This window comes from Scaptodrosophila lebanonensis, unplaced genomic scaffold (genome assembly GCF_003285725.1).
Source record: "Scaptodrosophila lebanonensis strain 11010-0011.00,11010-0021.00 unplaced genomic scaffold, SlebRS2 tig00000163-arrow-arrow-pilon, whole genome shotgun sequence".
NCBI classification, from domain to species: Eukaryota; Metazoa; Arthropoda; class Insecta; order Diptera; family Drosophilidae; genus Scaptodrosophila; species Scaptodrosophila lebanonensis.
In genome coordinates this window covers 1,168,037-1,195,173 of record NW_022060598.1, presented here as the reverse complement: position 1 = coordinate 1,195,173, position 27,137 = coordinate 1,168,037, and the positions used below count along the sequence as shown (strand labels likewise).

The 27,137-nt window shown below is 39.9% G+C and overlaps 1 protein-coding gene across 1 annotated transcript in view; it reads right to left on the bottom strand.

Annotated features, from left to right (window-relative positions):
- LOC115629716 (neurobeachin) overlaps positions 1-27,137 on the bottom strand; it is a gene marked incomplete at its 3' end in the record, with an annotated part of 104,933 nt that overhangs the window by 13,871 nt on the left and 63,925 nt on the right. The window contains exons 4-13 of the mRNA XM_030526237.1: positions 26,259-26,455; positions 21,037-21,158; positions 20,828-20,954; positions 20,638-20,757; positions 19,932-20,078; positions 18,911-19,496; positions 18,649-18,755; positions 3,628-3,768; positions 1,347-1,486; positions 1,054-1,267 (exon numbers count right to left, since the gene is read on the bottom strand). Coding sequence (XP_030382097.1) covers positions 1,054-1,267; positions 1,347-1,486; positions 3,628-3,768; positions 18,649-18,755; positions 18,911-19,496; positions 19,932-20,078; positions 20,638-20,757; positions 20,828-20,954; positions 21,037-21,158; positions 26,259-26,455 — 1,901 coding nt within the window. The remainder of the gene's footprint in view (positions 1-1,053; positions 1,268-1,346; positions 1,487-3,627; positions 3,769-18,648; positions 18,756-18,910; positions 19,497-19,931; positions 20,079-20,637; positions 20,758-20,827; positions 20,955-21,036; positions 21,159-26,258; positions 26,456-27,137) is intronic.

Sequence of the window (27,137 nt, the reverse complement as noted above, 5' to 3'; positions counted from 1 at the left end):
CCCGTGTTCAGCTGTGTTCATACAGGCACATCCACACACATACATACACATCCATACATATGCGCAGGTATGTGTGTGTGTGTTATGTGTGTTAAAGAAGAAGAAGGAGAACAACAACCCCAAAAGGTTGGAGGGGGTTGTGGCGAACGAAAGTAAACGACAGATTCGCATATCATTTGAGTTTGTTGGTTAGTTGGTTGTTTGTTTGTTGGGTTGGTTGTGTGTTTGATTGTTTGCAGAGGTGTAAACATGCCGCAAAAGGAAAAAGAAATATAACAACAACAACAGCAATAAGTGAATTGTGTGTAGACAAGTTAAATATTAATTGTGTTGTGGCCTTCTCATACATACATACATATATTATTTACAATATATGTACATATATGTGTGCATAAAACACACATGCATATACGCACACACAGACGAACATATAAAAAACTCACGATTTGATGCAATTTGTTGGCAAAGTAATAGTAATAGATACACACATACTATGTACGTTGTACATACATACATACTAGTATGTATGCACTTATGCACAAATTAAAATTAGTTATTAATGTTAATATTTGTTTGTTTTTGTTAATCTTTTTTGCTCCTTAACTGGGTGTTCATTCTCATGCATTTTGGTTCATGCCTCAGCTGAAAGGGGGCGGCAGCTACATAGGTATGCGGACGGGCGGTCGGTGGCACGCGGCCTTTAAAACTTAGATCGAACTTAAAGACATACTCGTACACATACATACACGTACATAAAAAGTATATATATTGTATTTTGGTTTAACAGTACATACATAACTCATATTAAATAGTATTACTTATGTTAAACAAGATCGGAAATAAGGAACATGCTGTTGTATATTGCGGCAACAGTGTTGCCACACCTCGCTACTTGCTCAGCTGTTGAACAGCTGACAACAGTCTACAGCGAGCGCGAGCGAGACAAAGAGAAATATATATATGTATATATATATATATATATATATATATATATATATATATATAGAGAGAGAGAGAGAGAGAGAGAGAGAGTGGGAGCGCGAGCACACCTACCTGTTTCAGCAGCAAGTCGCTATTCGCGGACAGGCACGTGACCAGATATTTGGTTAGATTGAGAAATGAGCCGAGCACCTCCAGCGTCAGATGTTCGCGTGAGGAGCGCTGCAGCATAAAGGATATCACCAGGAAGCCGCGATTCTGTATCATATGCTGCTGCACAGTCTGCGATGTCTCCACCAGTTCGCATATGAAGCCGAGCAGCTTGGAGCTGTAATCGACACAGATTGTTCCCGATAATTAGATAAGTGTGGGCGGTCGCACATTCCTACTCCATTCCTTTAACTTACCACAATGTGGGGTCACGCTTTATGTCGCTGATGCCCTCGTGCGCCATGTCCAGTTGTGAGAAGAGCGGAAATAGCACCTGTATGCCCCCAATTGAGTTGAGTGTGCAGTGTATCGAGTGCGTTACCACAGCTTTGACATCCTGTAACGAAAACGATGATTAGACTCGAGCAAAGTGATTGGCAATGCTACCGGAATTGCTGGTCAATACAATTCTACGTTGATGAACCAGACAGCCTCCAGTACCCGTGGCACCTGTTCCTCAGTCGATTTTCAGTCGTTACATTTTCATTTTATGACAACCAATTCCCCATCCAACCCACCCCACCCAATGTTCAGAAAACCGCACGTTCCTTAATATCAAAATTCACCTCAGAATAGCACACAGTGGTACACTGCACAAATTAAAGTGCACCCAATTGATTCAAAGATTTTTATTGAGAACTTGATTTGAAAATTGAAGTTGTTTAAAAATTGTTTATAATTTAAATAAGTCATATATTTTACACTTAAAGCTCCATTCTTCAGACAAACTATCAGCGTTCAATCTACTGTGATCACAATAATATGGATTTCTATAGCTATCATGTTTTGCTTTACTTTTAGGTCGACTTCGACATCGAACATAATTTAATTTTAAACATGAAGTTGTTTAATAATATGTAATATATATTTTACACTTGAAGCTCCCTTCCTCAGACAATCTATCAGCGATTAATCTATTGTGATAAAATTATTGTTAAATTTTTTACAGCTATCAAGTTTCTCTTTAGTCTTAGGTCGGCTTAGATTTCTAAATTGATTTGATAACATCATTTACGGTACTCGGTTTTCGCCTCTATGTGAGAGAAATTGGCCAATTCTTGAATTCCTCAAATATTTCCATCTTCAATAATTAAGATGTCTAAAAATCGTATAAGCCTATTTGTTGGGCAGCTGTGCAGACGGCTTATAAAAAATATATCGCGCCACTGTTCAGCATGTTATATGAAGTCGATATTATAATTGTTGTTGCCTGCCTAGTGGCTATTGCTAAGCTGCTCCTGCCCCTGCCAACGCCACACCTCGGCGCTGTTTATGATTTGTGTTGTTTGCACAAGAAATTACTACAAAATTTATTGAATAATTTTGTGCTGCCTAACGTACTGGACCGTTGCTGCCTGCTGGCTGTTAGCTGTTCGCTGTTGGTACAGACTCCTGGCGACTGCCCTGCCACTGCTAATACCTCTTGCAGCGCTACTGTGGCCAAAGGTTGCCCTCAGGTTCCTATGAACTAATAAGAAATGCCAAGGCATGCGCTCGTGTCGTAAAATGCGGCACGGAATTTATGGACGCGTCAGTGCGGCAACTGAGCATGCACGAGTATGTGTGTGTGTGTGTGTGTGTTTATAGCTTTGGTCCCTGGAAAGCCGGCCCCGCACTGTGTGCTAGCCTGCTAAAAATAATGATGAAGAACCGCACTGCATTGGCTCAAAAGTGATGGTCAGCGGGGCAAATTATTTTTTAAGCCCTTGAATTTAAAAAAAATATCGCATTTTATGCTCACGGCATTCAGTTTTAGATTTCATTTCTAAACATTTATTGCTTTTAAAGAGAACAAATTATAGTTTCTAAAACGATATTAGTGTTGCTGCGTATTCTCATAAGGCATCTGGGACTAAAATTTGGTGTCCGTAGGTCTTATAGTCTCTTAGATATAGGCGATTATACGAATGGAAAATCGGGAAAACCCCCATAGACAGACAGGGCTAGATCGATTCGTCTCGTCATGCTGATCAAGAATATATACACTTTGTGGGGTCTGCCACGCCTCCTTCTGCCTGTTACATTTTCAGCTCCCGCAAACCTAATATACTCTTGTACATTTTATGTACAGAGTATAAAAACTAATATGGCAGGAAAGTCCCTAAAAAACATAAAAATAGCTTGTTGGGAATTATAGGGAAGCACACACAGCCTTAGCGAAAAAACTGTTGAACTTTGCAGATATTATTTTCTGATATGAGGAAAGGAATCTAATCTATAACTAGTCTTTTATTTAAGGCAAAAAGATAGACCATGTTTAAGGCAACAAAACTATTTTTAGAATTGAAAAGAGAAGATAGAAAAGAATGCTCAGCTTTTGTGCTTACAAGTATTTGTAATTACGCTCCATCACATATGATTACCAAATACTGAATAATAATTACATTTACAGCTAACTGTCATACCCATATTTTCGTGTATTTGAACCACTGTGGCTATTCATCCGTTATGAGAACATTGTGTGTTTTTGAGACTTACCTGCAGCATGAGCGCATGGGGCGTGTGGACAAAGTATGAAACATTTCCTTTGGGGGAAGACTGCAAACATAGTTGACCATCGGTTGCCACTGGATTGTACATAAAGACAATGGCATTCGATAGTTTGCCATCGTACAGCACCTGTGCGAACGACAAAAAAGAGAGATGGAACAGAGACGGAGAGAGGGGGAGAAAGGGAGAGGCATTTAAATTAGGCACAGCTTTCACCAAGTCAGTGTTCGAGTATTTTTCGTTGGCTCGTCCTTTCTGGACAATTGGCGCAGTCATGCTTACAATTCATTTTAGCTTGAAGCACGCGCGCACCTTACACACCTCACACAGATACACAGATACACACACGCGCACACGCACACACACAAAAGCATACAAGTATGTAATACTAATGCTGTGTATGTGTGCGTGTGTGTGTGTGTGTGTGGTGCGTGTGAGGCACAAATACATTGACAAATACTTATTTACTACAAGTATATTTGTGTGTTTTGGACGGACAAACAAATACGCAATGCGCCTATACACATACATACAAGTATGTATGTAATTTTATATACTACACTTGGGTATATACAGCAGCAGCATATATATACACAGGCACAGACACAGACACACACATAATGACAATAGCAGAGTTATTATTGTTGTTCTTGTTGTTGCATATTAGCCTCAACCACCTCCCTGGCACCATTTGGGAGCGTTGTGGCGATGGCGGCGCCGGCTTTTGAGCTTCTTGTGGCAGTTGTCTGCCCAGCTTTTCAGTGCTTGGGTGCATAGTGTGTGTCTTGTTATTGTTGTGTGTGTGTGTGTGTGTGTGTGTGCATTAAATGTATGAGCAAACATTGTAGCTTGTACATGGAATGTTGGGCGTGTGTGCATTAGGCACTCGACTCTTCAGCTCCTCAGCGTAGCCGGCGTCCAAATTACTCTCCAAACACATCCACATACACACACACACACAAGTGTGTGGTAATTGCTTCTTAAAATACTTCTTGCGATATTTACAAAATAAAGTAAACAGTACAAAAACAAAGTACAAGCTTGGTCAAATCGGCGATAAAAGATGCGGAAATTTGTAGTGTGCAGGGGGATGTGTTGTTGTTGTTTTAAGCAAGCCCCTAAATTTGGGAGCTACTGGTGAAGAGGGAGCGGGTGTACGAGTGTGCTCTACCTTCTCTTACGGTGCTATGGAGGATTCGAGGCGTGCACTTCTTGCGTTGCTCTAACTTAGCTCGTCGGACGGGGTGGGGTTCTTTCTCCTCCTTACCATAGCGGACACACCACTACAAGAAAATAAGTGCACTAAACAGAAACTAGCAAAACGAACAAATGGAGTATTTAGATTTGTTCCCACAATCAGGACAGAAGCGGACAAACAGACTAATGTAGAGTACATTGCTTCTAGGGTATTAGATGTAGTTATACCCTATTCTGTACCCACCCTACCTTGGCATACCGGAAATAAGAATAATGGTCGGTAGCCCCTATAGCAAATTGATCTTACTTTAAGTTTGGGTTTGGCGATGACATCTTGATTAGTGATGGACCAGCGAAAGTAAAATTACGAATTCATATCAAAGTTAAAGGTATATAATTTATAGTTCAAAAACATTCTCTTATATATATATATATAGGTACATATACTAAATAGTTTGCAGCACATCAGTATCTACCGTATGTAACATTCCAAGAAAAAAGGCTCATATGTACATTATTCAAAAAAAACATTAGAGAAAATTCATTTAAATTTCAACATAAGAAGTGGAATCGAACGTAAATTGGAAATAAGGTCAGATTTGAAAGTATGATGTCAAAAGATCAAATAAAAATGCAAATCACTTACCATGCACTGCCGTCGTTGAGCTCAAGAGGACTTGCTGGCACAAAAAAAATGTTAATGATCTTAAACTACATACATACTTCCTAACTTTAACCTTGTAGTGAGGCGAAATTTAGGTTCGATTACAAAAAAACTAAAGGAAGTTAAACTAAATCATTATTTAAAAATAAAAAAAACAAAACTAATTTTTATAGACGATATGATGCTTAGCATTAGATCCATTACAGCATCATGGTCGCCGCCAGTAACTTTTAGTGGCTTTTTGTGTCGCAGCACAAATTTAATACGATTTATATGGCCACGTTTCTGCCTCAAAGAAAAACTAACATAGAGTAGTATGTATGGGCCTAACACATAGTGGGGAATCTAGCAGCTTGTCTTTGGAGTGGCAATGCGGAGTCCGTTCTTCGGAATCTGGTCACATAAAAAGCTTGCAGTCGTCTATGAAAATAGTGCAGCCATCAAAGGAAACAAGCGTGGAGAGTTTCCGAGGCACTAATACTTGGTCCAGCAAAAAGGGTTTCCCAAGCACGGTATATTATTATGTCCGATTTTAAATCAGCCAAAATGGGTTTCCAGGCACGAGACAGGTGCTCTGCCAAAAGGTTTCAAATCCAGCAAAAAAGGTTTTAGTGGCCCAGCCAAAGGGGCACAGGCGCGAAGCACTGTGAATAAAAGAATTCACTTGACTTTTCTGGCCGACTTGAAAAAACTTCCCTTACCTGGCCAAAATTCACAAACTGCACAATACTGTTCTTCCGAATGCTCTGTTCCTCGGCTTAAATAAACAGGAACCACTTGCACTTAGATGTTGTGTAACAAGAACATGCGCTTTAACTTTTTAAATATATGTGTATGGTATACACGCACAAAAGAAATATTCGTCAGCACTGCTCAAAAGTCGCTGTACTAATGTTCGATCGGCGCGCCGCTAGTTAGCGTGAAGCTGCACTTAGCCGAAGCCGAACTTACTAAATCAACAACAATGCTATGCATATGCGTGGGTGCAATAATAAGATAAGTAACAACGGCATAATCATACGATGCTACGGCTGCTTATCCAAGGTGACCTAAGAGCGCGATAACGTTTGCTAAAAATAAATGCAACACTTGTAAAAGCTTGCTAGACCACCAGCCCAGTAGGAAACTGGACACTACACCACAGTCAAAGCGGCAAGAGTCTTACTAGAGACGTCTTTTACTGAAAATAAAAGAACAGTTTCCCACATACAAGTACGTCACTTCTTTATTTGAATGTCTTTCAAGTGGTAAACGCCTAAGGTTTTCCCTGACTTGTTTACGAGTTCGTAATATGCGGGACTAATTTTGCGTTTAACCTTAGCTTCAACAAAAACAGGGGCAAGCTTGGCATTAAACTTTCTGCCAGCGTTACTCTGTACAAAATTGCGTGCAAAGACAGAGTCACCTACTCGAAGTTGCACGGTTCTGCTGCGCAAGTTATAAATCCTAGCATTTATGTCATGGGATGCTGAAACGTTTTGCTTCGCTTTCTGCCTAACAACCTGCAGCGCCTGTGGTTGCCTTAAGAGGGTATCGTCGGTCAACAGATTCAATTTACGCAGAAGCTCATAGTCCTTGCCGTTCATTACCATGTTTTGACCAAACGCTAGGAAATATGGTGAAAATCCAGTACTACGATGTACATTTGCTCGTAGAGCTCCACTTATCTCATTTAAGTTCTTGTCCCAATTAGCATGATCAGTTCCGATATAAGCTCGGATAGCAGCTAAAACAGATCTATTCAGTCGTTCGCTGGCATTCGCTTGTGGTGAATAAATCGCGGTGCAAATGTGCAATACCCCAAAACGGGTGAGGAAGGCCTCAAAACAGCCAGACCGAAACTGAGAACCATTATCGGTAAGCACTACTTCCGGTACTCCGAACGTATAAAACAAATAGTTCTCTAAATAGTCGCAAATCCGATTTGATGTAAATTTCTTTAGAGGGAACAAGAAATGAAATTTTGTAAAATGGTCAACAACGATGAGAATACCAATATTTCCGCTTTTCGATCTAGGGTACGGCCCTAAAAGATCCAGATATAACTTTTGGAAAGGTCTTTCCGAAACCATTGGTTTACCCAAAGGTGGTCGTAAAACGATACTTGGACTTTTAGTAGACTTACAAACCGAACAATCTGTAACATACTTTCTTATCTGCGTCACCATTCCAGGCCAAAAGAAATATCTCTTCAATTTTTCTACAAGTTTGCCTGACCCACAATGAGCTGAATCCGGTGAATCGTGTGATCTAAGCATAATAACTTTGGTCAGACCAGATGGAATCCACAATTTCCAAGAATCAAATTCTTGAGCTGCGTCACCTGTAGCATGTTCAGTGCGCTTATACACAAAGTTATCTACCACTTTTAAGTCGGGCAGTTTCGACTGATTTTCCTGAATACGCTGAATCAAGTCCAAATATTCGGATGAGCTGAATTCTTTAGATGTTAGGTCTACGATCGGACCACTTGTGTCAAATTCACAAATCGCTGGTTCATCGCGTCGAGATAGGGTGTCGGCTACGACATTTTGTGAGCCGCCGCGATGTATTATTTCAAACGAAAAACTTTGCAATTTAATAGCCCATCGAGCCAAGCGTCCTGAAAGGTCTTTTTGGTTCATCAACCATTTTAAAGATGCGTGATCTGTGACCACTAGAAATACTTGACCTTCGATGTATGCACGAAACTTACGAATGCCTCTAATTACTGCTAAACATTCAAGTTCAGTCACCGTATAATTGCGTTGAGCTTTCGTTAATTTTTCCGACATATATGCAATAGGTAACTCTATACCTTCTTCATTCTTTTGTGCCAAAACACAACCGAGACCATGCAGACTTGCATCGCATAGCAGAACGAAAGGTTTCGAAAAATTTGGTGTATTTAAAATGGGTGCTGAAGTTAATCTAGCTTTTAATTCTTTGAATGCGTTCTCCGCGCCCTCGTTCCAGTCTAACTCTTTGGTCTTCTTTAAGAGTTCCGTGAGTGGAAAGCTTACAGAGGCGTAGTTTTCTACGAATCGCCTATACCAACCTGAAAGTCCTAAGAATCTCCTTAACTGCTTGACCGTCCTGGGGACAGGGAAATCATTTATGGCGTGTATCTTGCCGGGATCAGTTTTCAATTGCCCATCGCCAATAATAAAACCTAAATATTTAATTTCGCGCATGCAGAATTTTGATTTGCCAATATTAATTGTCAATTTTGCCTTGCGAAGATAACCTGCAATCTCCTGTAAAAGAAGTATGTGCGACTCAAAGTCGTCCGAGAGAACAAGGAGATCATCAAGATAGACAAAAACTCTGGTTCGTAAATGTGCAGGAATAACATGGTCCATGAGTCGACAAAGTGTTTGAGGTGCATTGCACAATCCGAAGGGCATTACCTTGTATTGGTATAATGGCCTGTTAGGAATCGTGAACTCAGTATATTGCCTAGACTTCTCTTCTAAAGGTAACTGCCAAAAAGCGTGCTTCATGTCGAGACCTGTTATAAAGCGAGCTGGAGGTAATCGACTTAAGATTCCGTCGATATGTGGTAGAGGATATGCGTCTTTGCGGGTAAATTTGTTAACAACTCTTGAGTCGAGACATAAACGTAACTTCTCTCCACGCCGTACTAAAACACAATTACTGCTCCAGGGACTTTTAGATTCTTCGATTATGTCCATGTCTAACATTTTATCTACCTCATCAAACATTTGCTTCTCTATAGCCGGGGAAACAGGCCAATGACGTTGCTTAACCGCTATAGCATTGCCAACATCTATACTATGCTCGATCAAGTGTGTTCGCCCTAACCCTTCTTTCTCGTACGAGGGAAATTTAGCAATCACATAATCGAGAATGTCCTTCTGAGTGGGGTTCAAGACATGCATATTTGGAATTTCTTCGGTCTGATCATAACCGATGTCGAGTTCGGATACTCGTTCCCCAGGTTTCAGGATGTGAGTCAATAAACCAAATGACTGCCAAAAATCTATACCCAAATATACGTCTTGTTTAAGATCTGGTATTATATAAAATTCAATGGGCTTTGTCCTGCCACGATATGTCACTTCCGATGTAAGTTTGCCAATCACCGAACACTCTGAGTTGTTAGCCGTTTTAATATTGCCTGAACATTTTTGGCATTTCGGACTAAATCTGAGTTCGCTAGCCGCTTGATTGCCTATGCAACTAATTGTAGCACCGGAATCCAAAAGAGCGATATATTCTTTGTTCTCCAAAGTAAGTTCGGTAAATAGGCGATTATCTGAGCTTAGGAAAATTGCGGAAATAAGTCTTTTCCGGGTACAACGAATCTTTTTCCAAAAAGTTCTAAGTCGAAGAGTTGAGCGTCTTGGCTTAAGGTTCCAGTTCATACTGTTCACCTCAGCGAAATTGCGTTGTCGCGCTGCTGCGTACTTGGCTAACCTTATATGGAAAGGTAAAAATTGGTTTGCACTCGAATGTGAATTAGATGAGTTGCGTGCGACTGGAGTATTCAATTCCATGGGCTGATCGGCCCCAGTCTGCAAGCGACCAGCTGGGCTTAATGCTTTGGATGCGACAGGAAGTTGTGGGCCTGCGCATCCGCATGCTGGTTTTCCGACGGGTTACAAGTCGGACACAGGGGCTTGAAAATGTTTTTGGCACCACAGCCAAAACAAAATATTTTCCGTTGCTCTAAACAGTCATCAAAACGATGTCCTGGCTTATCACAATTCCAACACACTAAGGGTTTACGTTGAATAGCTGATACATCCTCATTCAAAAGCTCTTGAGCTGGAACTTCTAGCTCTGCTACACGAGAACGGTGCTCAAATTTTCCTCTTGCAGTACTCGATCGGACTTGTTTGTAGAATTGCTCATGAGTACGTATTTCTTCCCTAAGCCTAGCCAAGGTGGTAATACCAAGATGCATGAGCTCATAACGCAAAGAAGTTTTAGCGTTATGAATCAGAATACGGACAAGAGAACGCTCTGAAATGTCCTTGCGCAATCGACCTATGAGTTTCTCCACTGCGAATTGGAAGTCTTCGAAAGATTCTTGCTCGCCTTGCCGACGCGAATTGATCATTTCCCAAACATCCATATCGTCATCTATGTCGTCGAATTTCTTTCGAAATTCTACACAAAATTCTTCCCAAGTAAATCGAGGATTGGAACGATGGAATCGCCAAAACCAATCGTTGGCTCTCCCAACGAATAGCATGTATAAATGGTCACATAAAAGTTGGTAGTTTCCATTCAAGTTTTGAACAGCAAGTGAACGAACTCTGTACAAGAAATCTTGGGCCTGCATACTATCTTTGCCACCATCAAACCTTATATGCCAGCTTTGTATTATGCTGGACACCTTCTGAATAGGGATAGAAGAATTCGATAAATTCAAAATGTTTGCTCCGTCAGGATTACGATGAACCGAAGCCAACTGGGTTACTTCACCAGGACGTCTAAACCTAGTCCTTTCTTCACTCTGTTGTTCGCTCGGCTCACTACGGCCTATCTGTAGTGCCGCTAGTTGCGCACGTATTGTTTTTTCAATTGTGTCCGCCATAACTGAATTAATGGTCTGAATCATTTGATTCTGACTCGACTGTATGGCCGTTTGTACCAAATTTGCTACTTCTACGCGATCTATAGCCCTGCCTTCTGTAGTATATAAATTATCGGGTAATGCATCTCCTTGCACACGACTCATAGATCGAGTTTGCACGCCCCGCCTTGGAGTTGCTCCTCTATTTCTTGAAGCTCTAAAAGTGCCGTGTGCCTGGGAAAGTACTTCCGTAGCCACGTTAGCTTGAGTACCACTGCTACCACTGGCTTCTTGAAGTTCCACTGCCAAATTGTTATTTATGTAAGTCAGTTGTTCTACAGAACAGACTCGCTTGCACACTGGACAAATCGATGACGCTTGAAGACATTCCACTATACATCGATTATGAAATTTGTGTTCGCAAGGTGCAATTGCCACTAATTCGTTTTCACGAATGGTTTCCTGACAAATGCCACAAAAGGGGTCTAAATCTTGTAAAGACTGCGCTAAGTTTTCGTTACTATGTTGCACAGCCATTATTATACTAATAAATACAAATTTCTGATTAAAAAAAGACAATCAAAACTTTTGGTCCACCACTTACTAGATATCAAAACCATAGCCAAAAAAAAGGACAATCTAATCTACAAAAGTTTTCGTCTGCCTTATCTACTATTGCAATTAATGAATTCTATTGTTTACTTGCGATAAGACTGAACAGTGATGTTGGTCAGACCACCAAAGTATCTCTAGCGATCTGCAATTCCAGCCATCAAAACTCACATCAAATGCAAGCTTAGTTTAGATATTATACATTTTCAGCGTGAGAGTTCTCGGAGAACAGATTCGCTCTGGTCGACCAATCCGAAACCACCGAATTGCAATCGCAGTTCCAAGAGACGAGGTTCTGAGCTCCCAAACCACTACGCTGTAGACATATAAATCTACTGAACATTCAAAATTGTGAAACTATATTGGATGGAATATAAGAGCATTCAGCCTAGATGGCTTTCGGGTATCTATCTTTCGGGCATCATCTATTCGGACGGCACCACCTGTTGAGAACTGGTGTTGCTTTTGGGTGCCAGCGGTCATGCCAGCTGACAGCGATGAGCCCCACGTTGGGCGCCACTTGTGTAGTGTGGCGGGATGTGTTGTTATTGTTCTAAGCAAGCCCCTAAATTTGGGAGCTACTGGTGAAGAGGGAGCGGGTGAACGAGTGTGCTCTACCTTCTCTCACGGTGCTATGGAGGATTCGAGGCGTGCACTTCTTGCGTTGCTCTAACTTAGCTCGTCGGACGGGGTGGGGTTCTTTCTCCTCCTTACCATAGCGGACACACCACTACAAGAAAATAAGTGCACTAAACAGAAACTAGCAAAACGAACAATGGAGTATTTAGATTTGTTCCCACAATCAGGACAGAATCGGACAAACAGACTAATGTAGAGTACATTGATTCTAGGGTATTAGATGTAGGTATACCCTATTCTGTACCCACCCTACCTTGGCATACCGGAAATAAGAATAATGGTCGGTAGCCCCTATAGCAAATTGATCTTACTTTAAGTTTGGGTTTGGCGATGACATCTTGATTAGTGATGGACCAGCGAAAGGAAATTTACGAATTCATATCAAAGTTAAAGGTATATAATTTATAGTTCAAAAACATTCTCTTATATATATATATATAGGTATATATACTAAATAGTTTGCAGCACATCAGTATCTACCGTATGTAACATTCCAAGAAAAAAGGCTCATATGTACATTATTCAAAAAAAACATTAGAGAAAATTCATTTAAATTTCAACATAAGAAGTGGAATCGAACGTAAATTGGAAATAAGGTCAGATTTGAAAGTATGATGTCAAAAGATCAAATAAAAATGCAAATCACTTACCATGCACTGCCGTCGTTGAGCTCAAGAGGACTTGCTGGCACAAAAAAAATGTTAATGATCTTAAACTACATACATACTTCCTAACTTTAACCTTGTAGTGAGGCGAAATTTAGGTTCGATTACAAAAAAACTAAAGGAAGTTAAACTAAATCATTATTTAAAAATAAAAAAAACAAAACTAATTTTTATAGACGATATGATGCTTAGCATTAGATCCATTACAGCATCATGGTCGCCGCCAGTAACTTTTAGTGGCTTTTTGTGTCGCAGCACAAATTTAATACGATTTATATGGCCACGTTTCTGCCTCAAAGAAAAACTAACATAGAGTAGTATGTATGGGCCTAACACATAGTGGGGAATCTAGCAGCTTGTCTTTGGAGTGGCAATGCGGAGTCCGTTCTTCGGAATCTGGTCACATAAAAAGCTTGCAGTCGTCTATGAAAATAGTGCAGCCATCAAAGGAAACAAGCGTGGAGAGTTTCCGAGGCACTAATACTTGGTCCAGCAAAAAGGGTTTCCCAAGCACGGTATATTATTATGTCCGATTTTAAATCAGCCAAAATGGGTTTCCAGGCACGAGACAGGTGCTCTGCCAAAAGGTTTCAAATCCAGCAAAAAAGGTTTTAGTGGCCCAGCCAAAGGGGCACAGGCGCGAAGCACTGTGAATAAAAGAATTCACTTGACTTTTCTGGCCGACTTGAAAAAACTTCCCTTACCTGGCCAAAATTCACAAACTGCACAATACTGTTCTTCCGAATGCTCTGTTCCTCGGCTTAAATAAACAGGAACCACTTGCACTTAGATGTTGTGTAACAAGAACATGCGCTTTAACTTTTTAAATATATGTGTATGGTATACACGCACAAAAGAAATATTCGTCAGCACTGCTCAAAAGTCGCTGTACTAATGTTCGATCGGCGCGCCGCTAGTTAGCGTGAAGCTGCACTTAGCCGAAGCCGAACTTACTAAATCAACAACAATGCTATGCATATGCGTGGGTGCAATAATAAGATAAGTAACAACGGCATAATCATACGATGCTACGGCTGCTTATCCAAGGTGACCTAAGAGCGCGATAACGTTTGCTAAAAATAAATGCAACACTTGTAAAAGCTTGCTAGACCACCAGCCCAGTAGGAAACTGGACACTACAAATTATACAAAGGTCGTAAAGGATAACTCAGGCATTTCATCTGCTTCTTCTTAAGATTGTGTTTGTTTTTTTTTCTTTCAAAACACTTCTACAACTTTTGATGAGTAGCTTGTTTTCTTAGATTGAATAAATAAATCTCTGCGACTTGTTTTCCTTAATTAAATAAATCGACATCAAATGCATTTCGATTCAGTCTTTAAAGTACTGATTCCAAGTGATTTTAAAAGTACTTCGATAAGTTTTCATTCAAAAGCAATGACAATTGTTTTTTGGCGGAAAAGTCTATTTGAACACAATATTTTAATTTTGAGAAATTTAATTGCAACATCAAATTAGTTGTTAAATTCCAGAATCACTAATATTTGGTTGTAAAAGGAATGCTACTGCTGCGTCAAAAAAAAAAAAAGACTAAACATAAACAACTTTCCAAAATCTTAAAACGAATACTATTTCGTAATATTTAAAGCAACAAACAATAATCACTTGAACCTAATGCTGTTTTTAATCTAAATCAGACTGTAGCAGTATAGAAATAATTGTAACTATTAAGAAACAGATAATAATGAAAAGTTTCTACAAAAAGAAAAAATATAAAAACCAAAAACTACTGTTTTTGTTGTTGTGAAGATGGCATATTTTCATTGAATGGAAATACAAGTAGTCTTTATGCTCTTTAGCTTGCTTGTTTGATCTAATTTTTAGAAGTTTCTGTTTAGGTTGGATTTCTTGTTACCAGTTAAATGTTTGAGCTTGAAATAACCGATTTGTTTTACTTAAAGTTTTGAAAACAAATTAAACTGTTAGACCAGCTGCTCCTGGCAATATTTGCAGAGTGCGGAACTGTATGAGGAATGGACGAGCAAGTGGAGGTGGTGGAAGTGCATATGTTGGCTATAAGATTCGGTCGCATACGCTTCCTTTTTCCATAAAGCTGCACTGGCTTTTATGGCCAAGTTGTTTTTACTCGTTTCACCAGCATATGCACAAAAATGTGCTGCAAAGTGCAATGCCGGCAAGCTGCTACTTGCTGCCGTTTCATGAAGCAGTTAAGTTGCATCATTGGGACAGCTATAGAATTCCCCCTCCCCATATTCTATGCTTGTGCGAGTATGTGGCCTGGCAAACAGTTCTTTCATTAACTCAACTTGCGCGCCACTTTTACTTGCCTCAACTCAACCGCCTCCTGCCCTCCATACCTGCACTCACACAGACACACACAAACAAGCATGACTCTCAACGCATAGAAGGGAGCGCCCATACACCAAACTATAATAGTAATAATAATAATAGTACAACATAACTGAACTGCGCCTTGCTTTCAGCGTAAGCGAAAAAATAGAAGCAAAATGGTGAAATGGAACATGGAAGAAGAAAGCAGGCATGACGTTGATGACGCTGTGCCATAGAAATAGGCGCTAGCGTTCAGAAATATGGAACGCGCGGCAAGATTTCTAAAAAGCATGTATATATAGCAACAACAACACAAGCTCTACATTTCCCTAGCTTTGTGTAGGCGGCGTACAGGTGGGGACTGTGCGAGAGCGGGCTCTGTGTGCAGCTGCTCTTAAAAGTATGCTACATTAATTTCTATGCCGCGCCATTGTTAAAAACGAAAGCAAAACAGCGGCCGCAACGTGCTTTAAGCGCGTTAACGCGCACTTTACAAATATATACTACTACTACCAACAGGAAAAAAAAATATATATACATATATTGTAGGAATGGGTGATAGTAGGAACCCCCCTAATCACTAACAAAAATCAATTGATATTGACCAGTCAAAGAAGGAGGACGCTTAGTGAAATTTGAATTAAACGGACATTTGTGAAACATTGTTAATTGTTATAAACCAAAGTAATCGAAAAAATTTGAATAAAGCTGTTACATTTTTCCTCAAATTTTAACTTTTTGCCCAAAATTATTCGGAGGCATAACACAATTCGTTCATTATTGTGAAGACCGTGAAGAAAAAACTATTGTAGGGTATTTAATATATTTGCGGAAAGGTGGCCAAGAAATCGAATTAAAAAATCAGGTTCACTTTTTATTTGCTGTTTATTTTCGGCAATAATCGGAATTAAATTTCAATTTAATGAATTTTGTAACCTGTTGCCTATTCTATAAAAATTCTATATTCGTTTCAGAAAAGCATCATTTTTGTGTTCTTTTTTTTCAACTATTTGCATGAAGAGACCAGATTGTTTTTTGTTGTAGAAATTTCTGGTAGCATTAAATGCTATGCCTTGTAGAAATTTATATTTTTTTGAAAAAAAAACATTTATATTTTTATAAAACAATTGGAACATTATTGAATGACTTATTGTGAAGAGCGTGAAGAAGCAACTATGGCTGGGTATTTGATATAATTGCGAAAAAATGGCCAAAAAATATGGCTGAATAGATATTGAATTAAAAAATCAGGTTCGACTTTTATTTTTTGCTATTTATTTTGGGAAACAATCGGAATTATATTTCACTTTAATGATATTTGTAACCTGTTACCGATTCTATAAAAATCCATATTCGTTTCAGAAATGCATAGTTTTTGTGTTTTTTTTTTAACTATGTGTAAACTCAACTTAATTAATTTGCGCAATTCGCTCTTTCTTTAAAATTGGTGTCTGAATTATGCTCATGGAAGGACCAGATTATCTTTTTTTAAACAGCTCATTGGAAGAATGAAATGCTAGTTGGAAAGTACTTTTTATTGTAAACTAAAATTATTTCCATAAAGCTCATTGTGCGCTCTAAAATATGTAGCAGACCTTAGATATTCGCATAAACTAAAAACTGTATGTGAATTAATTTTCATAATTAAGCGCGTCGATGGACGACGCTTGGGGCATAACAGCTTGAGTGCTCTCAAAATTCAATTGAACTGCCTTGCGCGCTTCAATGAATGGGAACGTTTTGATTGGCTTTGAAGTTCTTAGGCGCCACGAACATTTTGATTTGATTGGTTTGCGGATTTGAAATGCCTGACGACTCAGTCGCCGCCAACGCTATCGCCATCACCATCGTCATCGTCATCGTCAATATCAACGCCATCATCATCGACGATGAGGGCAGTGGTGCTGACGATGACGACATCGCATTCGAGTGGACGTCGAGTCGAGTCGAGTCGAGGCAGGCAACTTTTTAATTGGCGTGCGGTTAAGTGGCCGCCGTATCGGAGGGTCGTTGGTTCCATGCATGGGGGACGGTGAACGGAGGCCGGAGGCGGGAGGGAATATCGGTGACTAACTAACAAAAAGTTCTCGAGTATTGTGCTGACAAGGCTTTCCGTCCGTCGGCTCGTTGTGAGGGGCATGTGTGTGTCTGCCTTTATAAGTAAATATGTATATTTTGTGTTCTTTTTTTTATTTGTTTGGAAACTTGAGCGCAAAATTAATTCAAATTATATAAAATTAATGAAATGTGCAGCACAATTTGCTTATCTGACTATCCATAGACATAAAAAACTGCAAATATCATTAATCTAAAAGTACTTTGCGGCGCAAAAACTGTCTTAGAATCAATCAAGCTAATGAACACACTTCTTAAAACACAAAATTAGATTTGTTTTTATTTAAATGTTGATTGAAAAATAAAATAAAATTTATGTGCCTTACTATTATGTTCAATTGGTTGAGGAAACTGATTTCCATAGATAAAGCAATTTTAAAAAAGTCTTCAAAAATTACTTGGGGAACATGAAGTAGATAATGCCTACGTTATAGTCGAGAGAGAATATACGTATAATGAGGAAGACTATCAGAAGAAGACATCAGAAATGTCTTTTAAAAAGTTACTATGAATAAACTTGTATCATATTATAGAAAATAAATAGCTTGTAACCAATATTGGAGGTATATTAAAAAAATATAATAAAGCGTGCAAATATTGTGGAAAGATTGCAATCTAATATGATATAAAAAATATCTTAAGCAAGGGCGTATGCAGAAATCGCAATCTAAACTCGACTACACGTTCATTATTGCCGCGCACTATTTCGCCTTGAAATGGAACTGAGTTGGATTTGTTGAAGTTTTTCTGGTTATCATATGCATAAATTATTATTTTAACGCACATTTTTGCATTATTTAATCAAAATATTAATTTTTTCATTTTATTCATGATATATTCGTGAGATTCCAAAAGTTTTGTGTGCCAACTATTTGCCAGTCTGACCATAACTTTAGTGCCAGAAAAATAATCTTTTTCATTTACTTCATTTTAGAAAAAGAAGCAGAAGGAAAATGATTAGAATATTCTTCATTGTACTTATGTAGTAGATAAAAGTGTTGGTCAAACATGTAACAGCTTACTATATTAAAAGAACATTGAATGAATCAAAAGGAAAAGCTCGTCTTCATGTTCTGAGAGGACTGCAATTGCAACTAAATTAAAGCAAGAAAAAAATAAAAATAAAAATATATATAAATATAAATATACTTGTACTCTTTATAGCTTAAATGGAAAGCTTGAGTCCACATACCAAATTAAATAAGCGGAATAAAAAATGTGAATACTAATAATAAAACATAAAAGAAATTAGGAGAACACATAAGTATAAGTTGTTGCTTACAGCTTTCAGCTGGTTGATTTCCTCGGTGTCGCCGGCAAAGATGCCAACGGAGCTGCTGCCGTGGCTGACATTCAAGCTCGTCGCGCTGGACATGCGACGGAGTTGATCTGTGGGACATACACCACAGCGCGGCATACACACACACACACACATAGGGGACAGAAGAAGTAAAATGATGACGTATAGAAATAAAAGAAGAAAATAATAAACAAACTAAGTGCAACAAAATCGAAAGCCGCAAAACATAAAAGCAAATAAATACCGAAAGAAGCATTTCCAGTCGGCAAATGTCCGAGTGGATCGTCCGCTGGAGCGTGCAAATTGTTGTTGCTGTTGTTGCCGCCGCTGGTGTTGCTGTTGTTGTTATCAACGGCATCGGGCGGGATGTTCGTGGTTGAGGCTGCTGCTGCTGCTGCTGCTGCCGCTGCGGCTGCTGCTGCCACCGCTGATGTTGTTGTCGAAGCTGTTGTTGTTGTGCCGCCAGTAAGAGCCGCCAATGTGACCGCATTGCGTGCCGTTAGAACGGCTCGAATCTTGGCAAAGGCTGCATTCAAATCGAGACGCTCATCGGCCCAGTCAATGGCACGCGCCTCCTGCTCGGCGGCCAGAGTTTGGAATTGCAACTGCAGCAGCTGCTGTTGGGCGGCTGTCAATGCGGCTGAGGTGGCACTGCTACCCCCAGTGGTGGCCGAACCCCCATTACCAGATGTACCACCAACTGTACCGGCACTCGGCACAAGGCCACCGCCGCCAACCACCCCCAGGCTGGCTGGCAGTTGAAAATGACTCACCCGCTTGTGATTGTCCGGCAGATTCAGATAGCACTCGTTATCGAAGCGGAATTGCGACTGTGTACAGCAAATTGTTGTTGTTGTTGTATTTGTTGTTGTTGTTGTTGGTGGAGGCAGTGCAAAAAGGCGGGCGGTGCGCGCACACACACACAAAGCCACACAAACAGGCACACACAAAAGCACGGTCGTGTGTGGAATAATTTTGTGTATCGCAATATTTTTGTGCAGTTTGGTGTGTGTGTGTGCGTGTGTGTGTGTGTGCAACGAGAAAGAGAAAGAACGAAAGAAAGAGCGAGAAAAAAACACGTTACATTATTGTTGTATTTTACATTTTAGACAGAGACGGGAGACACAGTACACGGCTGGCGTAGTGGTGCAGTGTTGTGCAGTGCAGCAATTCTTTTGCTTTTTTCGTTTTCTTTTTCATAATTGGTGCACTCTAATCCAAAGAAACAAAGAAGAAGAAGAAGAATAGACTGAACGACCGCTTACCTTGTAGCCCGGCCCCAGGCGATGCATAGCGCATATTTGTTGAGTGGTCAGCGCCTCGCTGAACAAATAAATTGCAGACATTTGGCCACAAAAGACGCGCTCCTCATCCAGTTCGGGCGTCGCGCCAATATAGCACTTGTCGAAGGGCTGCGGGAAGGGAATGAATGAACGAATCATTATAGACATCTCCCTCAAAACTTATTCCTAATGTAATTATATATTTATACAAGTTTTTTTCTTTTAAGTATTTAATTTTTATTTAAGATCTGTCCTAGGGTGGCTAATTATTACAAGTAAATCTTGTGATAACTGTGGCATCTTTTAATCAGTCTTAGTTGAGAAGAATTTTGAACTCAGTTTTAACAGTTGGCATGATCCTTAGTGCATTTATTGGTTGGTATTGCTGCCTCAAGCTCTTGGTTGTTATAACCAACCAGGAGAACACTACAAAACATTGAGGTGGATGCAGTGCTTCCAATTTAATTTTTTGCTGTCAAATCTGATTGCTTTTTAAGTCAATTATTTTAAATTATCTTTATTTAATTTAATTATCGATCTCCCGGATAGATAATAAAAATACTACTTCAACATAACATAGAAAATCTGAAATTAAAATTTTCTTATTGTCGTAAGACAGAGTGTAAATAGATAAAATAAATAAATAAATAAACCAATTTTGTTTTAAATATATTATATTGTTACTTACATCATTTGTGGAAACAAACCACGCCATTTCGGTCGACGAGGCCAGTTGACCATTAACGAGGCACTTGATTTCGCTTTTTGTCCAACGATTGTATATATACACTATGGCGATCATATACCACTGCAAAGTATAGGAAAAATACGCAAGTATATGGAAAATTGTGAAAAGTGTTGGGTGGTTTTTTGTTTACCTTCCGTGGCTGGAATTCATATTTTACACAATGCTGAAAACCCTTGCCCTTGACTTTCATCGACGTGAGCACCAGGCAGTTACCGACGAAGTGCGCCGTATAGCCGACGCCCTTGGATGTCTTGAAGCTGCCAGAGACGGGTTTAGAGAGAGACATTAGCAATTGTTACTACTTGTAGTGTAGAGTAGTGTAGAGTAAGAAATACTCACCAGTACAGGTAGGGCTTCTCGCGCTCAATATTCACTGAGTTGATTGGATCTAAACGAAACCAGGTGGTGAAGGTAAAGCCATTCTCATATGGCCATTTAGCCAGCGGCGGCAATACCATGGCCTGTGGATACAAACAAATAAATAGTTAGCTAGTTAATTAACTCAAATTAAACTAATGTGTATTGAAGGTTTCTGTAAATACAGCTTATTAAAGCAAATATAGTCATGGCTAACAGCCGGGCCACCCAAACAAAAGGAACTCATCCCAAATGGTTAAAAGTCAATTATCAGGCTAGGCTGTTGTGTTGAAATGTTGGGCAACTAACTTGAAATAAGCCGCATAATTGGCTGTTAACAATGGCAAACGCCTTTGGCATTTCGGTGCGAAGAATGTTTTGTTTGCCGTTTGTACATTAAAATATGCAACACATGGCATCAATGAATGGTCTGGCCCCGTACCTCGTATATCCGGTTAAAGGGCAACGACAAACCTAAACCAAACACCGCACTAACCAAGCAAACAACATAAATCAAAGTTTCTAGCACATTGTTAAAAGATTTTCGAATGAGTTTTTGGCTTCGTTTGGTTTCTGTTGCTACTCGTAGTGGTAAGCTTTGGTCACTGGTTGGTTTGGTTCGGTTTGGTTTAGTGCGGTGCGGTGCGGTGCGGTCCGGTGCGGTTCCTTCTGTACTGTTACAGACACGCACTCACCTATTACACACACAAAAATACACACACACACACGCAAAGGGAATTTAAATAGTTGAAGCTAAAGGCAAGCAGCGGCAAAGGAAACACCGAGGCAGGTAAAGGCGGCAACGACAGTCGCAACAGGAATGAAGTGCAAATTAAAAGGAAATGAGTATATTTGATTTATCATGAATTTTGTGGTAGCACACACACACATACACACACAAACACACACACAGACAGAGATACATACACACAAGCATCGCCTGTTTACTTTTCAGTTCATAAATTTACAATCTCTTCATGCCTTCGGTAATCGAAAACTCTGCAAAAACTCACTTCAAATTTTACGTAGCGGAGTGATGTGCAAACGAACTTGCCTGAACAGTTACTGGAATGGTAAATTGATATTTATGTTCAGCAGTTACAAAACAATTTCGAAACACACTATCCCCCACCCCACACTCTTTCTCAGGGGCAAGTTTAATGTTTATATTTATGCGCAGAAACTAGCAAGTTAACTAGAGTTCCTTTTCTCTCAAATCGGATCGAAAATAAATGATATTTTTCACAAAAGTTGTGAACGTCTACAATAAGGAAAATTTATTGAACATAAGGTAATACAAATATTTGAATTTCGAGTGCGAAATTCTACAAAGTTATGTTATCAAAGAAGCTCTATCTGTTCAAAAATGTTTCCTGTGTTCAATTTTCAATGAATGCAATAATATGTTGAAAACATTTTAATAATTCTGATGCTAACATATCGAATGGACATACTACAAGTATATACACGAGTATGTTTCTGTTGTTACAATCTCTAATCTATATACAATTCCTACAGCAGTTCTATCTTATTATATGCCTTTTATTTTTCCCCCCTTTTTTTGTACATACTTGTATAAGTATTTATATGCAGTACCCAAAGGGTGAACGGGTATACTGAGAGCTAGAATAACCAAACTTGGTATCAAGATTCTAAGTTCGAGAAAGGACGAGTTTGTGTTTTTTTTCTGATACACCCCCCACTCCCCCGGAATTCGTGCTTTTTTCCATAACTCCCGCAATTTTTGGAATTTCAAACTAAAATTTGGTAACTTTATTCAGTTAGTCCGTATGTTAATTTTCATCATGATAGGCCGATTTTAAAGGAAGTTAACTATATACAATAGGTTCTCTCTGCTCAAGCGCCGCCCGCAGCTGTTGTTGTTGCCGCTGCTTTGGTTGAACTTTGTGCTGCATATATGCTTACACAGACACGAACAGACACGCATAGACATGTACACACTTGCATAGACACAATTCCTATTCCCTCACCCTTTACGTGAGTTCGAATATCGAAGGAGGTAATTTGTTGCTCACATTTTCCTAATTTTTTAAATTTCTATAATTATTCTACACATAAATACAGAGTATTTCAAAGTAGGGACACCCGACTTTAGTTTCTCTATTTGTTTCGTTTACATTATAATTTTCAACTGAGTTCGGGCCGTGTCACTGTCAAAGACATGGAGGCCATTCCATCATTAATTTGCATTCAGTTGCGTTCGACTGCACGGTCAAACTATGTGAAGGCCAGCCAACCAACGGAATGGAAGACAGCGCGAATCCTTCTCGTTCAATCATTTAGTATCCATCGCTCAGTCATTAACTCGGTCATTCGTGGAGTGATAGAAACACATGGCCACAGCTGCCTCTCGTTCTAAATGTGCAACAATTCCAGCCGCAGAAATTTACTTTGTAGCTTGTCGGATGGTCGGTTGTTGGGTGGGTTGGATGGGTTGCTCGCTTGTTTGTCATGCTTCGAAGGCCATGCCAACGACGATTGGGCCGAGAATTCGCCGCACGGTTTCAACTTTTCAGTATGGCACAATTATAAATAATTTTTACAGCAAACTGGCCCCAAGTCATGCACAGATACAGACAGAGCGTCATAGGCCGAGTTGGAGGTGGAGGCAAAGGCAGAGTCAGAGCCACAGGCCGTAGCTGTATGCCACAGACAGTGGGCGCAAAGTTGTTTGCTGAACCGAAACTGCGAAATCCAATCCACTGACATTGGCAGACCGGAGGACGTTTCCAGCTGGCAGAAATCTCATTACTTTTGCGCCGCCAACGCGAGCGCCAGCGCCATCGACATCGCCGCATCATCAACAACGACAACGACATACCCATCATCATAATCATCATCATAATCATCATCTTTATCATCATCTTTATCATCATCTTTATCATCATCTTTATCATGATTATCATCGTTATCATTATCATCGACACAATCAGCGCCGACAACGTCATTATAAACATTAAACGAGCGTTGCGTAGTGGGCGAAGGCGATAGTTTGGGAATATGGACGCCTAAAAGCGCGCTAAATGAAAATTAACAGAGATAGAGAAAGAGAGAGCAAAAAAGCGAAAAATAAAACGAGAATAGAAGATGATAGGAAGAGCAAAAAAAAAAAAAAAAAATTCCCGCCTAAAATCTACTTTTACATTAAGCCTATGGTGGGGGTGGCAGTTGGGTGGTGTAGGGGTTTAGAGGCCTAACAGGGGGCGCTTGCTACAAATGTTTCTCTAGCATCGCCCTTATACGTGGGTGGGAAGGGAGCAAGGGGGGAGTGGGGAGTGGGACGACACGCTTCTTGGTCGGTTTATTGGACATTTTGTGACAATTGCGAGTTTCAGAATTCGATGCGACGCATGTCGCATTTGACTTCCAATTCACTTTATGGCACTTTTTATGTGTTTATGGGCGCTCACACACACACACACACACACACATACATACATACACAGACATAAATACATTTGTACACACACATATACACAGACAGACAGACAGACACACATTAACTGTCAAACCGAGCAGACAGTCAAGTTGGACATACAGTTGAATTCGATTTAAGTGCGAAGCAATAAAATAAAAGCCCCGGAAATGTACGAACGGGGCAGGTGGCGGAATGGGGAGGGGAGAGGTGCCTAAGTACATTGGTGAATGGGGAACGCCCAACCATCTATTAGAGCTACTGTGTCGCTTTGCTTCGAACTACAACAAAGATATAGTTTATCAACTGGGCCGTCATGTTCCCATGCGAACTACAAAATGAATTAATGAGGGATGTAGGAGTTTAGATTTCGAGCTCCTAGACACTACATATAGTATGTAGCAATTGTTTTGGATTTTCTTTAATATCGAAAAGTTGAAATGATTGTTCATGTATCTTGGCAGTGATTTAAAAGTCACCATGAATTGGAAATTCTATATAGTGGCATCTGTTTTGGTTCATCTCAACATCAAAGAGCTGAACTAATTGTTTATCTTAATACTATTTGGCAAATTTGTTTACAAAAAGTTTGACTTTTTTATAGCCAAAGGGTAAAAGGCTATACTAGTTTTGTGCGAATTTATGTAACAGGAAGAAGGAGGCGTGCCCTAGGCAGGTCAAGTTTGATTTTTAAATTCTGATTTACCCCTCCACTCAGCCGCAATTCGTGTTCTTCACAACTCCCGTAATTCTTAGAGTTTTGAACTCAAATTTGGCATATACATCCAGTTTGTGGTTATCTGTCCGTATGCCAATTCTGAAGAAAGTTATAGCTATAATTAAAATGGCTGCCCATGCTCTGCCTGCAGCTCTGCCCACAGCTGTTGTATAAACACCCAGAGAGACGATTCTGATGTAAATTTATAGAAACTAAATTTTAACTAAGTAGTAATAGTAAGGTTTAATAAACAAACTTAACTTTAGCGCTGGCTTTATGACTTTGTCTCTAAACTCTCATAATCCCTCTCTATTGATAAATTTCCTAAGATGATACTTTCGAAATCATTTAGAGTTCGTGATTGTTTGCTGATATCTCTGGTGGCATGGTAACGTTCCAGAATTAATAATTGATTTTTATAATTTAAAAAAAATTATTTACAATTCTCACTGTGATTTCAATATTCACAATTTTCACAACAGTTCTATCTTCTATCTGAATTAATTTCCATAGAAAAGTGCAATAAAAGAGGATATTTTCGAAAGCATTTAGAGTTCGTTATTCTTTGCTGATATCTCTGGTACCATACGATGACGTTTCAGAATTATTTATTAATGATTTAAAAAAAAGTATTCCAATTCTGACTGTGAAGTTTAAAACATGATGTCTATTTGCAGAGTTTGGTTTCTGCACTATTTGTTATCCTTAGTAAGAAGAGGGGAATCCCTCGAATCTAGTTCAAACAATCAAAAGTACTACAAGTATATAGGAATAATACAACTCTCTGATTTCGCACCACCCTACAACTTCTCCTGCTTATTACATACTTATAAGTAGTATGCCTTTACATGGCACGTATAGATTTCGATGAGTTCGCCAGGTGGGGTGGTTCACTATTGTGGCGCTGTATTGTGGGCGGTTTATAGGGCGTGGTTGCAAACTATACGCGCTGCTTGCGAATTGCATGGTGAGTTGTTAATTTTGTTGTTGTTATTGTTGTTATATATGTTCGTTCGTATACATATTGCTTTAGCTGTCATTAACACTTACCGATCCTTTACGCCCTGGAAAACTGAAGAACACATCCGGCCCATTGCGATGCGGCATTTGCCGTAATACGTTCAATAATTTTGCCGAATGCCTCGGCCATTTGCCATTGGATGCCTTCATGGTGCCGAAGAGGAGCTTCAGCTCCTTTACCGTTATGCTATAGCTGGCCAATACGCCCAGCATTTCGATGAGCAAATCTGCAACGAAAGAGAGAGAGTGGAAGTGTGAGAGAGAGAGAGACACAATTGAGAGTGGTGGACACAAGCGAGAAAGAGAGAGAACAATAAGTAAATGGCACAACATGCCGCCGCCGAGAAATGGAGAAATGGTGGAGTAATGGTGGAATGGGGGTGGTGGTCGTGTCTGGTGGCGTCTGAGGCGGATATGGGGTCATATTAAAATGTTGCTGATGCTGACAAGGAAACGCAGTGGAAGCGCTAAATTCATACAATCTCCGCCAGCTCGCCCAACATGGGCATTTCTCGTTATATATATGTATGTGTGTGTGTGTGTGTGTATCCTTTTGTGTATCTTTGTAGATGTTTGAACGTAAGCCTCGGTGTTCTGCATAAAAATTTAGTGCGCGCGGCACAACAATAAAAGTTTAGTGCAACAGCTGCGAGATGGCAGCCATACCAGCCGTCCCCCGTGCCCCGTCCCCCGTGCCTCATGCCCCGTGTCCCTGCTCTGTTTCCACATTCTCAGCCCCCAGCCGTCGAATCCCCATCCACATCCACTTCCACTTCCACTTGGATGTCCTTGCATTGGCAGCATTCGTTGCTTGGATGCAAGGTGCGCAATTTTTAAAGCCGAAGCGCATCGATGCGGCAAGGACGCGCTTTAAGGACCAAAACGGAGAGCATGGAAACCAATTCTGAA